The sequence below is a fragment of the Dromiciops gliroides genome, chromosome 3 (assembly GCF_019393635.1).
Source record: "Dromiciops gliroides isolate mDroGli1 chromosome 3, mDroGli1.pri, whole genome shotgun sequence".
NCBI classification, from domain to species: Eukaryota; Metazoa; Chordata; class Mammalia; order Microbiotheria; family Microbiotheriidae; genus Dromiciops; species Dromiciops gliroides.
In genome coordinates, this window is record NC_057863.1 from 599,094,640 (window position 1) to 599,110,563 (window position 15,924).

The 15,924-nt window shown below is 44.0% G+C and overlaps 1 protein-coding gene across 1 annotated transcript in view; it reads left to right on the top strand.

Annotated features, from left to right (window-relative positions):
• RIMKLA (ribosomal modification protein rimK like family member A) overlaps window positions 1–14,969 on the top strand; it is a 71,346-nt gene extending 56,377 nt beyond the window's left edge. Inside the window, exon 5 of the mRNA XM_043996136.1 lies at window positions 5,510–14,969. Coding sequence (XP_043852071.1) covers window positions 5,510–6,000 — 491 coding nt within the window. The 3' untranslated portion in view covers window positions 6,001–14,969. The remainder of the gene's footprint in view (window positions 1–5,509) is intronic.
• The last annotated feature ends 955 nt before the right edge of the window (window positions 14,970–15,924 follow it).

Here is a 15,924-nt window from a genome sequence, read left to right on the forward strand (position 1 = left end):
TAGTGCTTGAAGGTTTGCCACGCGCTTTGCTCCTCATAACAACCCTGGGAGGTAGGTGCTTCTATTATAACCAAAGCAGACAAAGAATCTGATTTGCCCAGAGTCACATAGCTAGTAGTGTCTGAGGTAGGATTTGAACTCAGGTCTTCCCGATTCCAGGCCCAGCATTGTATCCATTGGGCCATCTAGCTGCCAGGCACACTTCATAGATTGTGGAATGCAACTTAAATAGATTCCTTGAGGGCAGGGATTGACCTCTCCTCTCCTCTCCTCTCCTCTCCTCTCCTCTCCTCTCCTCTCCTCTCCTCTCCTCTCCTCTCCTCTCCTCTCCTCTCCTCTCCTCTCCTCTCCTCTCCTCTCTTCTTCTCTTCTCTCTTCCCCTCCTCTTTCCTTTCCAACTTAAAAACTTTTTAGTGATAGCTTTTGTTTTTATATCACCTTCATTTCTGAAGAGATCCTTTCCCTCTCCCATTCATAGAATCATTCCTTGTAAAAGAATTAAAAAAAGAAAGGAGGAAGCAGTCCAGCAAAACCAACAGGCCAACTGAATCTGGCAGTAAATGGATGCATTATTCCACATCCATAGTACCCCACCTCTATAAAGAAAGAAGAAAGAGGAGTTGTCTCATCTCTTCTTATAGGCCAGGCTCAGTGGTCAATTTGTTTTGGCAGTAGTTGTTCATCTTCTTTCCATTTCCATTCCTATAGTCATTATGCAGGGACTGATTTTTGTTTGTTTTGGTATTCCCAGTACTTAGGACAGTGCCTCTGCACATATTAGGTACCAAATACATTTTTTTAATTGAATTGACATTACCTCCCATGGAAGGATTTAGAAGATTATAGGATCCTGGGCTCAGAGCTCTACTCTGATTGGTAAGACAGGATAATAGGACAGAAAAGCTTTTTTTTCCTTGCTTTTGTTGAGAATTGTGGGGATATTATATGTTATTGTACGTTTAAAATAATACTGTAAGAATGTGATTAACAGACTGGATAAAGAGACATCCATCCAACCCTTCCCCTGGGAATAGCTAAGTGATGAGTCATGGGAAAGAACCGGAGGAAGTAGGTGAAAGTGTTAACCTGAGCTGCTTAGAGCTCAGTTTTTTGCTGGGCTTAGGGTGTGTCAGTTATCTTGATCCAGCAGTAAACTGGGGACTGGAGATATTATTCCCCTAGGGCTTCCTAGAATGGGAGCATGGTCTCTGAAACTAGAAGAGCCAGGAAATGTGTTTCAGGCTGGCTGAGAAAACTGATCCAGAGCCGGGGTCTCTAGGGAAAGACATCCTCTGCCATCTCAAGGCTACACGGCCCCTCAGGAGACTGAATGGAAATGGTAGCTTGAGAGAGTCAATCCATAAACATTTTATTAAGCACCTACTATGTGCCAAGCACTGTGCTGAGTGCTGTGGATCCGAGGAAGGGAAAAAGATAGTCCCTGCCCTTAAGGAGCTCATGGGGGTAAGATAGAAAAACAAACTGAAGGGAAGGGGGTGGGGCACCAAGTAAAGGGGCATGATGAAGATCTGTAGCCAGGTGGGAAATGATGAGAAATCTGCCTAGGCCTCCTCCTTCCATAGGGAATTTCTGGGAGAGACTCTCCTTTGCTCACCCTCCACCCTCTCTAACCAGAGAAAGGGAAAGGCCCAAGGGGCAGAGGGTACTATGGAGGTGTCAGTTGCAGAATTGATTTGATTTTGCAGGAAGATGAATTTCTGGAGACAATGATATGGTCCACAAGGAAAGTTAGTACAGTTAGCTTTAACAACTAGGCAGTGAAGATGTTGCAGACCATCTTAACAGGACACAGAAAAGTGGGCCAGGGGCTTGCATCATCCAGATCTCTGGGAGTAGGGAATTATGGTAACCTTGAGAACAGAGAAGGATGAGCTGAAAACCAAAGGAAGAATCTTATAGAAAATTGCCTTCTTCAGCTTTGGCTGCCAGGCACCAGAGTAGGACCCCAAGAAGCCAAAGGAGAAACTGTGGAATGGAAATAGGAAGGATCTTAGGGGGTCTGGGCTGAATAAAGGACTAGGAAATGGGCCCTGGAAAACACTGAGAATGTTGCCTGTTGTGGAAAGAGTCTCCTCCCTTGTCCCAGACTACAAGTTCCTGCCCTTCTCCCCCCCCAACAATTCATAAACCCTTCCTTGGCAGAGTTCATCCTTAGTTGCACCTCAGCCAGTATTGTCTACTGTCCTTTTTGTATATTTTTGCCCCCTTGGTGTTTCCTCTTTGAAACCTTCAGGAGGCTTGTGCATTTCCCAGGGGATGGACTGACACTCTCTCTCTCTCTCTCTCTCTCTCTCTCTCTCTCTCTCTCTCTCTCTCTATCTATCTATCTATCTATCTATCTATCTATACACCCTGTTGGCTGATGAGGCTGTGATTGGCTGTGATCCAACCAGTTTAACAATCTAGGGAAATTGGGAACACTGGAGTGTGGGAACAGGAGCAAACAATGAGTGAAAAGAATTTAGAAGAGGCATGGGCAGGGCTGGAGGTGGACATTGGTCTCTTCCCATTGTCTATTCATCGCCTCATTTATCCTTATACCAATACACATACATGACAAATAAATGATACAGACCTTAACGATACAGAGCTCAAAGGAGAGATTACAGTGGGTTTATAAGGGCCTATTGCCCAGCAGGCCCAACATCTGAGAAAGAAGGAAGCTTAGAGATTCATGTTGGCATGTTAGTAGCAGCCCCCAGCGGCAGGGACCACCAGGCTCTGCAGTAAAAATGACTGAACTTGGCACTCCCGCATATCAGCTTTCTTAGTCTCGAATGGGCTGTCCTGGCAGTTGATCTTCCTTGCAGGCCTCAGCCCCGAGATCTTGGCCTTCGGTAGACACCGTAATGCAGACCCAGGACTACTTTTTAGTTTATTTTCACTCTCCTTCCACCTCAGACAGTCCCTTCTTCACTCAGGCAGGGATTGCTATTTCCCCCCATGCAGTTGGGATGGGGCTGGGAAAGGAAGATTGGCCCTGACATTTCTTGGTCCTGCCTTTGGCAGATTGACAAGTTCTAGAAAAGCATAGGGGTAAGTAGGGCATTCCAGGAAGAGGGCTGACATCCCTTTACTAGAGTCTCCCTCCTCCTCTCTGTCTCTTGGCTCCCCTGGCTTCTTTCAAGTCCCAGCTAAAATCCTTTCACAAGAAGCCTTTCCTGATCCCTTTTGATTCTGCTGATTTATCCTGTCTATAGCTTGTCTGTGCAGAGTCGTTTGAATGTTGTTTCCGCCATTGGATGGTAAGTACCTTGAGGGGAGAAACTGTCATTTGCCTTTTTTTGTATCCCTGCTCCAAGCACAGTGCTTGGCACATAGTAGGTGCCTAATTGATGTTTATGGACTGACATCTAGTCCACGAGTATCTGAACAAGCATCCTCTCTACAGCCTGAAAGATAAGTGGTCATACAGCTTTTGTATGAAGACCTTTAATAAGGAGGAACCTACCTACCTGCCAACTTCCAAGCTCAGCCTGTTTCCTTTTGTTAGGAAGTATTTTCTTGACCTCCAGCCTAAATTTACTCCCTTTGAAGCTTCTACCCATTGTTCCAGTTCTGTTGTGTGGGACCAGACCCAAATCAATCTAATCCCTTTTCCACGTGACTGCCCTTCCAACACTTGGAGATGTAAGCCAAGACACAGATAGGTTGGGCTGGTAGGAGAATCTCTGTGGTTCTAAGTTTGGATCCGGTGCTAACTAGATGGAGGATGTATCCTTGGTCTACCCATTTTTAAAATAAGAAAATTATCCTCAGGCAGAGATGTTTTTAAATAAAGCATTCAGAAGTAATCCATTTTGGGCTCCAAAATAGGAAATTATCCCCTACATCCCTGGTAATTTAAAAAGGTATTTGGAGCTCACCCTTTATATCATACCCACATCCTGTAACTGTTGGTTGGAAGTACACCTGGCCATACTATCCCTGCACTGTGCCCACATGGAGCACAGAGACACTAAGGCCTTTGTGCCACTGTTTTGCCTCTTAAATCACCAAGTAGGATCCCTTTTTTGGTACTAGTGCCCAGACACTAGTACAGTTTTGCCACATCATTTACCATGTCATGGTCCCTCAAACTGACAAGTGAGCCCCCTCTAGGACTGTTAGATCAGGAAAAGACTTTGTTGGGATTGAGACAGCTGCTTGTGGGCCTCAGGATTTGAAGATTTTTTAACATTATTAGTGGGGGCAACCCTCTTCTTAAGTCCTGCTCTGAGGCTGGACACTGGATTCTTGAGAGCTATGCTGGGGACCTACCAAACGGCAGGAAAGCCATAATAATACTGGTGCTAATGACGATAATGTTAGCTAGCATTTATATATCACTCAGAGATTTATAGAAAAAAATATATTTATAGAGAGAACATTTTACAAAGATCTCATTTTATCCCAACCACAGCCCTGGGAGATAGATGCTATTATTATCCCCTTTTTATAGATAAAGAAACCGAGGCAGATTTGCCCTGGGTCACCGAGCTAGTAAATATCAGCAGCCAGATTTGAACTCACATCTTGAACTCCAGGTCCAGCATTTTATTTACTGATCTACCTAGCTGCCTCTTGAAAAACTCCAAGTTTAAGGCCAGAGATGCATTGTGTAACTCTCTCTCTCTCTCTCTCTCTCTCTCTCTCTCTCTCTCTCTATATATATATATATATATATATATATATATATATATATATATATATATATATACATGCTATCTCTGTTCACCCCCAAGAGAATGTAGGTCTGTAAAGGAAAATATTTTTGCTTTTTTTGTATACCAAGCATACAACACAGTATCTGACACTTAACTGGTAATTAATAAGTGCTTATTGGGGGCAGCTAGGTGGCACAGTGGATAGAGCACTGGCCCTGGATTCAGGAGGACCTGAGTTCAAATCTGACCTCAGACACTTGACACTTATTAGCTGTGTGACCCTGGGCAAGTCACTTAACCCCAATTGCCTCACCAAAAAAAAAAATACTTATTATTTGAATGATTGAGGACTGACTTGGGTTAAGTGCAGAGGGGCTCATCATGAAGGGATGTCCATTAAGTGATCTCCTTTGGAGTAGAGCATCTCATTGCCTACTAATGCATAGAGGGGTTGTGACTGGTGTCACAAGGAGTACCCACATGAATGAAATCACTTATCTTTTGAAGTATTAGAAGGTCTGGGCTCAAATATTGGCAGTGTGACTTGGCACAAGTCACTTTACCTCACTAGGCCTCAGTTTCCTTATCTGTAAAATGGGGTTGGGCTAGATGGACTCTAAGATCCCTTCCAGCTTGATAAGATTTACTTGAGCCAGTAGTAGCAAACAGTCAGCTCGTAGGGGTCCTGTGCCTGGCCCCTTCCCAGGCCTAGGACTTTCTGCCATGCCAGAATTTCATCCATCTCTATCTCTTTCCATCTGTCTCCATAAATAGGTCACTTCCTTGCATTTGGAAATGTTATTTGTCAGTGTTATCTTCATGTCAATGTGCTTCCTTTGTAGGTGGTGTGGGTGTCATGTGTCCGCTCACCGAGCAAGGCAAACAGCTGGCCATTCAGGTGTCCAACATCTTGGGCATGGATTTCTGTGGCATCGACCTCCTCATCATGGATGATGGCTCCTTTGTGGTGTGTGAGGCAAATGCCAACGTGGGCTTTGTTGCATTTGACCAGGCGTGCAACCTGGATGTGGGCGGGATCATCGCCGATTACACCATGTCCCTACTCCCCAGCAGGCTGACCGGGAAGATGGCCCTTCTCCCAGGGGTATCTAGCGCCAGTGAGAAGAGTGAGCCTGAAGGATGTGCCTCTGCCCAGGCTGGCCCAGAAAACATTTATATCACCAATGGCGGCTCTACGTCCAGTGAGAGTGAAGCAGAGCTGGGAGAAATCAGGGATTCTTTGGCAAACACGGCCAGGCCCCAACCCCCTTCACTGCCAGGCCCCAGCTACAATATTAACAACATGATTGCCTCGGAATTAAAACTTAAATGAATTCAGCTTTTGAATATAATTTAAACCAAATCCTGCTGCTTCCCTGATAGTTTTGAATGAATAAGATCTTGACTAATGTGTGTTCATTTGCACAGAAAATAGGAATCCCATCTGGGCACCTACTCACTTTACAGTATTCTTTCTAATGACGATTTAAGAAAATTGCTTGGCTTTGTGGTTTGTACAAAGACTAATCTTAAGAACGCTCACTGAGAATAACATCCCAGCTGATGAAGTGGAGCTTGGTGCCTGTGTTATGGACACTTGGCTATTAAGTGTTAGCAGCCGACTGCCAGGCATTTGAATCTCTATGCCGCTGTAGTCTGCATGTTTCCATCTCTCAACAACAGAGCCCAGTCATTCAGAGCCGCTCGTAGAGAGAATATTTGAAAGCTTCCAAGAGATGAGGGCAATCGCCAGCCGGGAGCCATGGAACCCAGATGCAATAATGAGCTCTCTTCTGTTAATGGCCATTCAACATTTAGAAGACACGTGCTTCCAACACCGTGATAGAGAACCCATCCCTGCTTCCCACCGATCAACATCTTGGCTTCATTGTGACCTGCTTCTCTGTCACTCAGGATGCAGTGATTTGGGAACATCTCTGTTAGCACTTTCAAAGGCAGCCCTTTGTAGAAAGTGGAATCGGATCTGTTCTGGGCCTCATCTCCAGGAGGGCAAGGGAACGCAAGCTGATCCACAAATCGAGCCCATCTTAACGCAGTGCTTCCTCGGCTCCATCACACAATGGGAAGATGTGCTTTAGCAGGTTCCCTGGCCCTAAGCTGCCTCTACCAATCTATTCTTCCTCTTCTCTCTTTCCGCTGCCTTTTGGTTTTAGTTGGATGTACCATTTCATTGAGCCAGGAGACACATGCTTTCTTTCCTTCAGGGGGTCCTCAACCCTTCCCAGATCTCGGATTTCTCTCCAGTGGTTCTCTGGAATTGTGTGTATTAAGCAAAATCACTTAGAGGGATAACATATCCGGTGCCTGGAGAATAAGCATCACTCCTCTGTGTTGAAGGATCTATAATTTGGTGTGGTGTGGGTGAGCTGCAGGTGTGCCCGTTGGGCTTGGTAATCCTGTAGGTTTGGCTTTGTGGAATTATAACAGGGCAAAGCAATTGGAAACGCATCATCCCTGTGGGACATTGTAGAGCCCAGCCATCTGAATGTGTGTCCTCTTTGAAATGAGGGAGGATCACCCTTTAGGAATCACTACATATCCTGGTTTTCCTTTTGTTTTCTGGCTAACATAGGCATCCCCTAAGTGCTTTTCATTCCAGCTGTCTGTTCGGTAGTCGATGAACCTCTCCCTGGGAAGGAGTTATTGAGATGTAGATTTGAAACTCTGATGATATAGGAGATAGTTTTCAAATAGTGACACTTTAGGAAAAAAATTTAAAACCACATACCACAATTCCCACATCCAAGTGAGTGTGGTCCCCTTCAAAGCCTTACCTTAGGAGGCCATACCTTTATTCCTGCAAAGCTTTGATTAGATCCAATTTATAAATCCCAAAAGAAAACCAGTGGTGGGAGCTCACACGTTATCCCCAGCCTTAGTTGAAGATTTCTAGAAATCAGAATTAGCTCCCAGTCATTGGGGAGACAAAAATGGCATCACAGACACTGAAGTCCATTCCCAAAGATGAAAGGGGGGAGGGAGCGGGGAGAATGACTTGAGCAGCGACAGTTTTGGTGGAACAAATCTACAGCCTTCCAATGGGGATTGCTTTGGGGAGAACCACACCCACTTGGATATACAGGATTTGGTCTGACTAAAGAAACCGTTCACATCTGACACCTCATGCTAATTTCACATAACTGACTGTAAAAATGTGTATAAGATAACAGTACAGCAACTTTCCACAACATATTTTAAAATAGGACTTGTCTAAGAGCACCATGACTAAAAACAGTTCCATAATTTGGGAGAGCTGGACACTAACTTTGGTTCTGCTGATCACTTTCCCTTAATCGAAATTGACCTAAGTCACATGTTCTCTATGTCTCCGGAGCTGTGTAGAGGAATCTCAACATGCACAGGAGGTATTTTATACCTACCTCAATGTAGCTCAGATATCACCGAACAATGTATTTGTGACTATGTGTCTGATTAAGTTTGGGGGTGGGAATGAATGTACTTCACTTTCATGTGGTTTGTGACACCTTTTTCCCCACTCGGGGGAGATTAGGCAGTATATGAGTTTGCTTCTGTCTTCACTGAAGTTGACTAAATGCTTTCTTTGTGTCTGAACATCTGCCGGAGCCAAGTGAAGCCCTTGTGGAAATTGCATTTGTTCTTTAGTTACTTAAGAATCTGCCCCCATACACACACACCCACACACCAGGGTACTTTTCTGGGCACAGGGGAGACAAAGCCCTCCTTCCTAGGCTCTCCTGCCTCAAAAGATCCTTCCCTAGCTCTAAACTATGCCATTAGAGCATCCCTAGGCCAGGAGCAGCCACAGCAAGACACAGGGGTGAGGAGTAGAATCTCTGCTTGCTTATGTCCACCGGCATTGCCTGAATCATGCTCTGGCCCCTCCACTCCCTGCCTCTGCCCTTAAAATCCCCTGGCAGCACCCTGTGTGACTCAGTAGGAAAAAACCCTGTGTTTGAGGTTGGACAAACTAGTTTGCTTCAGGTTCTACATTAGTCATTGATTAGCTGAATGACCTTGGGCAAGTCACTTAAACCTTATACCTCACTTTTTCCATCAGCAAAATGGGGGGAAATACCCCACCCTCCCTACCTCACAGGATTGCTGTGAGGGGAAAAGCAGTTGCTAGAAGTGAACCATAATTTGAAAATTGCATTGCCAAGAGGTGGGATGAGGAAAGAGCATGTCTTCTTCCTTCTGTGACTACATGATGGGACTCCCCAACACCCATCCCCCTTCAGGAACTTCAGGAGGAAAGAGGCCAATAGGTATCTATTTTTGCATCCTGGGCAGCATGAGAATGCAACTTCTCAGCACCTTCAGTTCCAGCCTGGAAAGCCTGCAGGGACCATCTGAGTATGACAAACAACAGCCTTTCAGCCAAATTGTCTAGAAGCCGGGACACTTGATTCCCTTGTTCTTCCAATGAAGGATGTCTTCCCTGTATAATATACATGCACATCTCTATATAATGCCTCCTTTTATTTGGTAGGAACATCTTGAAACTGGTGAAAACTTGAATGCCACTAGCTGAGTCGCTGTGAATATATTTTCCTATGCGCTGATGAAAAAAAATTCCTTGTATCTGGATATCTGTGTGTGTTAGGGCTTGCAAAGGTAGCTGGAACTCTGTTTTTTTAGTTTTAGGTTTTTGAGAAGTCTGATAAGCAATACAAGTGAGCCCTAAGCGATATGGGGGCCACACACTCAGACCCTCTCAGCCAGCTATGCGAGAATCCCATAACAAGGAGATTACCCCCCTGCAAAAGAATGAATTTGTTAAAGGGAGCATTTGAAAGAAATGTGGCTAAGGAGTATAGGTATTGTTTCTCTTGGAAAATAAGGATGTGGAATGATGTGTCATTTTAATGGGAGAAATAACTATGTGAAGTGGTGTCTATCATTTCAATGAGAGAATAAGGAAGGAGAATGGCAATCCTTTTAGCTAAATGCACTCAGAGGTAAGAGGAATAAATAGGGGCTCATTCCTTCATTTCAAGGACTGGTTAACTAAGGTTTTAGAACCCCTCCTCATCCCCCCATGCATATCACAGATGAAACTAATCAACTTGACTAAGAATTCTAGTTATTTCAATACCTCATATACTTGTATTAGGTAAAAAAGGGCAGAATACCTTCCCCTTGTAAGCCCCCAAACCTTGGACACCCATGGCTAGCTGAAACTGAGCAGAAGGTTATCAATAGTAACCTTGGCCAAATTGGTAGTCAAATCATCCCCAACTGCTACTGTGGGATTATTCCTAGGATGTGCAGGTGTGTTGACCAGCTGTCTTTACTACCCTGGCACCTATTGGAGCATCCTTTGATTTTGGACTGCAAGCCACTCTTGCCAGAGCCTTGCACTGGTTTGGGATCTGCCTGTTAAAAAGACTGGTCCAGACCACTGTTTTATTAAATGGTAATCTGCTTCAGTGGATAGAGCACCAGGCTGGAAATCAGAAGAACCAAGGTCTGACTCTGGTTTTTCTGCTGACTTGAACATGTTGCTTCACCTTCTGAGCCTCAGCTTCTTCATTTGTAAAAAGTAAAGAGCGTGGACTAAAGGATCCCTTTCAGCTCTAATATTGTGACTTCACGATCATCTTGCTGCAGTTCCTAGTTTCCAGTCTCTGCAGTCAGTAGCTGCGTACAAATTGTTTCAGAGCTCCCCATCACAGGAAGTCTTTCCGGGTTGAGGCTGGATGTCTACTTGTGAGAAATATAGTAGGGATTCCTGTGCAGATGAGTTGAACTAAATAATCTTCGAGATCCTTTCCAGCTCAGACGCTAAGATTCTATTAACTCAAATAGAAATGAACAGAACTAGCATCTTAGCTAGTCCCATCTCCTCTCCAATCTTTAGTTTCTTCATCTACCATGTTGTTGTTCATTCATTTCTGACTCTTTGTGACCCCATTTGGGGTTTTCTTGGCAGAGATACTAGTTTGTCATTTCCTTCTCCAGCTCATTTTACATATTAGAAAGCTGAGGCAAATGGGGTTAAGTGACTTGCCCAGGGTCACACAGCTAGGAAATGTCTAAGGCCAAACTGGAACTCAGGAAGATGAGTCGTCCTGACTCTAGGGCTGTCACTCTGTGGACTATGGCACCCCCTAACTGCCCTACCAGGGGCTTTTGACTAGGTGAGCTCTGACATTCTGTGATAGAGAGCTTTATTTGGTTACAAAACACTCTCCTTCCATTTTCTTGAGACTCACGGCATAGTTTAAAAATTATCCCCATTTGGCAGCTAGGTGGCCCAGTGGATAAAGCACTGGCCCTGGATTCAGGAGGACCTGAGTTCAAATCTGACCTCAGACACTTAACACTTACTAGCTGTGTGACCCTGGGCAAGTCACTTAACCCCAATTGCCTCACTTAAAAAAAACTATCCCCATTTTATAAATGAGGAAACCAGCTGAGTAATTAACTCGACCAGTCATACAGATCACTAACAGGCAAAGCGAAGACTCAAAGCCAAGTCTTCTGACCCCAAGTTTGGAGATTCTGCTCTTTCCACCACATACTATTATCTCTGAACTATCTGGGATCAGTGTAAAGAGGCTCCCTCCTGGCCTCTGGGCCCAGAGGAAGGTACCGGCAGGATAGCAAAATGTCAGTTGGGCTTGCTTCGGTGGAAGGAGAGAGAGGGAAGAAAAGGGCTTTTTGAGGAATCCAGGCTGACCCAGCAGGAAAGAGGAGAGATAGTGGTGGTGGTGGTAGACTAAGAACAAACAGTCAAACCACTGTGAAGTGCCCCCTTTGTTCATGGCACAGTGGTAAGGATTGAAGAAACAAAAACTATACAACAAAACTGTTGGGGCTTACACTCTACTTGACTTCTACTTCCCTAAGCTGTTTAAGAGTAGAAAAGAGGCTGACCAACAACCTGACCTGGAGTTATGTGGCACCTAATTTATTTTGGAGTTTCCTGTGTTATGATTTGTTGATTTGGGGTTAAATTTAAATGGGAAATACCATAATCTCAAACGTGTAAAGTGGATGATGGAATAGGGGAATCCCAAGCTGGTCTTAAATTTAATTCTACAAACAGGTAAAATGTGTACCATACCCAAGGACCTTTACTTGAAGGGGGTGGGGGGGTAATGATGATAATTACAATACAGTTTCTCCTCACAAGGATCATACAGTAGAATGGGAGCTGAGGGTAGGAGGTAGGTTGGAAAGAAAGGGACCAGGAAACAATTCTGATACAAGGGAGTGTGAGATAAATGCAATGGAGAGAGCCAAAGAGGAAAAATTTGAGAGGCTAGGAGAAAAGGGTTTTTTTTGTTTGTTTTTTTAAGATGTGGCATCTGAGTTGGTCCTCCAAAGCAGGGAGGATTTCAGTAAGCAAGTCTATTCCAGGCATGTTCTGTGTCAGCAAAGACAGAATGCCTGGAATGTACCCCTCCTCACTTCCACTTCTCAGAATCTCTGGTTTCCTTCAACTCCTAGCTCAACTCACCTACATGAAACTTTTCTTGATGCCCCTAGCTATGAGTTTCACCTTTCCCCATCTGCTTTTTATTCATTTTGTATATAGTTGGAATATATTTACATATTGGAAGCCCACCGTACTACATAAGTACATCTCCCTCATTGACATTTAAGATCTTAGAAAGCAGAGACTTTCTCAGTGTCTGGACATAATAGACACTTCATAATTAATTGAATGAGAACAAGGTGCGGAGGCCTAGTCTGGAATATGTATGTGAAAGGGAATATTGTAGACATCAAATTCAGTGTTGGTGGGTAATGGGGAACCACCAAAGACCTTAGGTAGAAGGTAACATAGATGCATTCAGGTGCATGCCATATTTAAAAATAGTAATAATATAGGATAATGCCCTATCATACCCCTATATACCTGGGTGAGGATTTCCTAAGGGATGGAGAGCCTTGGGTCTGGTTTATGGGCTCCTATTGGTGAAAGGTGGTCAAGGGGGGTGGGTGATGGGGGGAGGAGATGGACTTAGTTGACCCAGGAACACGTATGTAGGAATGCTGTTGGGCTAGAAGGTAGCAACAGTAGGAGACTTTGAGGATTGTGGCAGATTAAAGGTGCCACTGGAGTTTCTGCTTAGCCTTGAGATTGTTTTTTGGCCCTTCCTGAGTTCCAAGGCTGGCCAGTTATGGGGTTGAGGGGAGGGTCCATGGACACACTTGTGAGAGACTCAGTTATGTGGGCATGTAGCAGATTGGTCAGTATTCCCTCCTTTCCTTTCTCTTTCCCAATCTGGTGTCAGTTTCCCCTGGGTATTTATGGCACAGGGAATTGGCAGGGCTGAGGGGATTTCCCAGTGAGCAGTACAATTGTGACATCTTGTGTTCTGATGCTCGCTAGAATCAAATTGACTCGGTGGAATAGGCATGGCTCTGATTCATCAGTTACATGTTCACTGAGATTATGATTATAAAGATAACGAACTTTTGAGAATTTAGCAGGGCAATTTTTGTTCTTCAAAGAAAAGCATAAAATTGTTGCATAGATAAGTTAACTGATTCCCTTCATTCTGTTTTGTTTTGTTTTGTTTTGTTTTTTGGTGAGGCAATTGGGGCTAAGTGACTTGTCCAGGGTCACACAGCTAGTAAGTGTCAAGTGTCTGAGTCTGAATTTGAACTCAGGTCCTCCTGACTCCAGGGCCAGTGCTCTATCCACTGTGCCACCTAGCTGCCCCAATTCCCTTCACTCTTGATCATCTACACAATTCTAATTCTGGACCAGTAGTCTTAAAACCCTGTCCCTTCCCATTGATCAGAGACCAGACCATGACCAGAGAAAGTCAACCACTCTTTTCATGACTCTTAGTCAAGTCCAATTCATAAAGTAGATCTGTCATCCAGAGTCATAGTGTTTTCCGTAACTAAATACTCTCAACGTCAGGAGCCCCACATCTTGGTCTTGACTCTGCCATTAACTGTAACTTTAGGCAAGTCACGCCACCTTAATGAGCTTCAGTTTTCCTTTCTGTAAAATCATGGGACGGTACTAGATAGTCTCTTAGGTTCCCTTCAGCTTTGACATTCGATGGCTGTGGTTTTAAATTATCTTCTGGTTTGGATTGCCCACTCCTTTGCCATCACCTTCCTTTCCCTTCTGGGAACTCAGCTTATGTGAGGGAAGTTCCCTATTCCACCTTCTAACCCAGAGACAAGAGGATGAGATGAGGAAAGCTGGGAAAGTACTGCTAGAGGCCTTGGGGAAAGTATCTCAGGATCGCTTAGGTATAACTCTGGCCAATCTCAAGCACAAGGTCCTAATTCTAGTTTAGTGAACCTGCCTTGTGCTTATTCCATCCATGTTTGTTATGACTTAAGAACCAGGGAGAAAGGAATGGATGCGAAGAAGGAAGGGATAGAGAATACAGCAGGAAAATCTCCATTCTGTCTAGTTGGATGCCAAATGGGTGCTCAGGCTCTTTTATTTTAGAAGAAGGCATTATAGGGGCAGCTAGGTAGTGCAGTGGATAGAGCAGTGGCCCTGGAGTCAGGAGGACATGAGTTCAAATCCGGCCTCAGACACTTAATACTTACTAGCTGTGTGACCCTGGGCAAGTCACTTAACCCCAATTGCCTCACCAAAAAAAAAAAAAAAAGAAGAAGAAGAAGAAGGCATTCTAGTATTCACAAGAAGGGAGAGCTGAGGCCCTTGGGATGAACAATCAGTCATCATATTTTCCATGTTGCAAACCCAAGAGATTATTCGAGATCCCTTTCTAAGTCCCTGTACTGCTGGAGGCAGGAAGCCATTTGTTGGGCAGTGACCAGGTGTTCTCTGGGGCTTTTCAAGTCCTGAATGACCATGCCTGTGGCCCCCAAATTTAAGGTGCCCATTGAACTGAATATGATTAGGCATACATTAAGCTCAGACTCTCAGGAAAGCAGCACACAAGGCCAATTTGGCAGAGGCATGTGTTCTAGTCCATTATGCAATTTTTATATATGCAACTTGAAGCAAAGAATCACACTGGAAACTCATGTGCTTCCCTGCCTGTTTCTGAAAACTATGGGTTTTTCATATCCGAGGGAAATCTTAGTTTTGAATCTCAGTTTCTGAACCTGAGAAAAGCAACTTGAAGAGTCCAACCTCAAGGCTATACTACAGTTGAGTTCTCCTTAGGAAAGTTGAGTTTTTGCTTTTGAAATAGAAGCTTGAGGAATACGTTTTACCTGGGCACTAGAATATCTAATTTCCAAATGGCTTATGCGACAATGACTTGGTTAACTTCCTTGCAGAGATCAGTTACAAATGGCTTGTTTTTTGTTGCTTTTTATTAAAACCACTGCTATGAAACACAACTTTTGTTTTGTCTTTGTTGCCAAAGATGTAGCTCTCTTTCTGTTGCTATTTTAAAATGAGCCTCATAAGCCAAATCTACACTTATTATTCTCATATCAAAAAAGAAGGGGGGAATGCCAAGCATACTCATGTTTGATAAGTTGCATACCAGCTGCTCTTTGAAAAACAATCATTTCCATTCAGAGCATGGGTGTACAGGGAATTCAAATTTTCAGCTTTCAATTATCTGAACTAATGAAGGGGGCGCACCCTTCAAATGACAAGAAATAGCCAATGATGACCAGCTCTGGGTACAGCCCCAGAGGACCATTAAAAACAGGGATATCATAAGAGGGGCTAATGACAATCTATAGATAGTATGGTGTTAAGTCCCAGCATTTCCCTCTGCCTACTTGAAAGACTGGCCCAATAGCTGCCCCCTTTTGATTTTATTTTGTGCCAGTGGTAAAAGTGGAAGAAAGATGCAGACTTTTGAGTGAAGTGTTTCTGGCCTACAGAGGAGAACCTACCCAAGGGACATAAGTGGATAGGGAAAATGGACATAAGACCAGCTAAACTCTCCAGTGATGGAGAGCTCATGACTAGTCCATAATGTGGATAAACTGTACACAGACAATCATACTTATTGCAGTGGTCACAAAATGGTAGAAGGATGGTACCATGGATGCAAAAGAAATTTTTTATCAAAAAAATAATTGGGACTACAAAGATATAAATGGATTGGATATGGTCTGTGAGCTGGCCCATTGGTTTTCCCTATTGCCCCTTTTACTTATTATTCCCTCCTATAATTATACCTGATCCACCCTCCTTTGTTTAACCTTTGGAAACAACAGGAACTACCTTAGCCAATACCACCAACTTTGTTTCTTCAGAAAAGTCGCAGGAGGGGACAGATTCCAGAATGTAATCAAGCCAGTTGGAGAAAATGGCAGCCTCCCAAAGTTAGCTTTT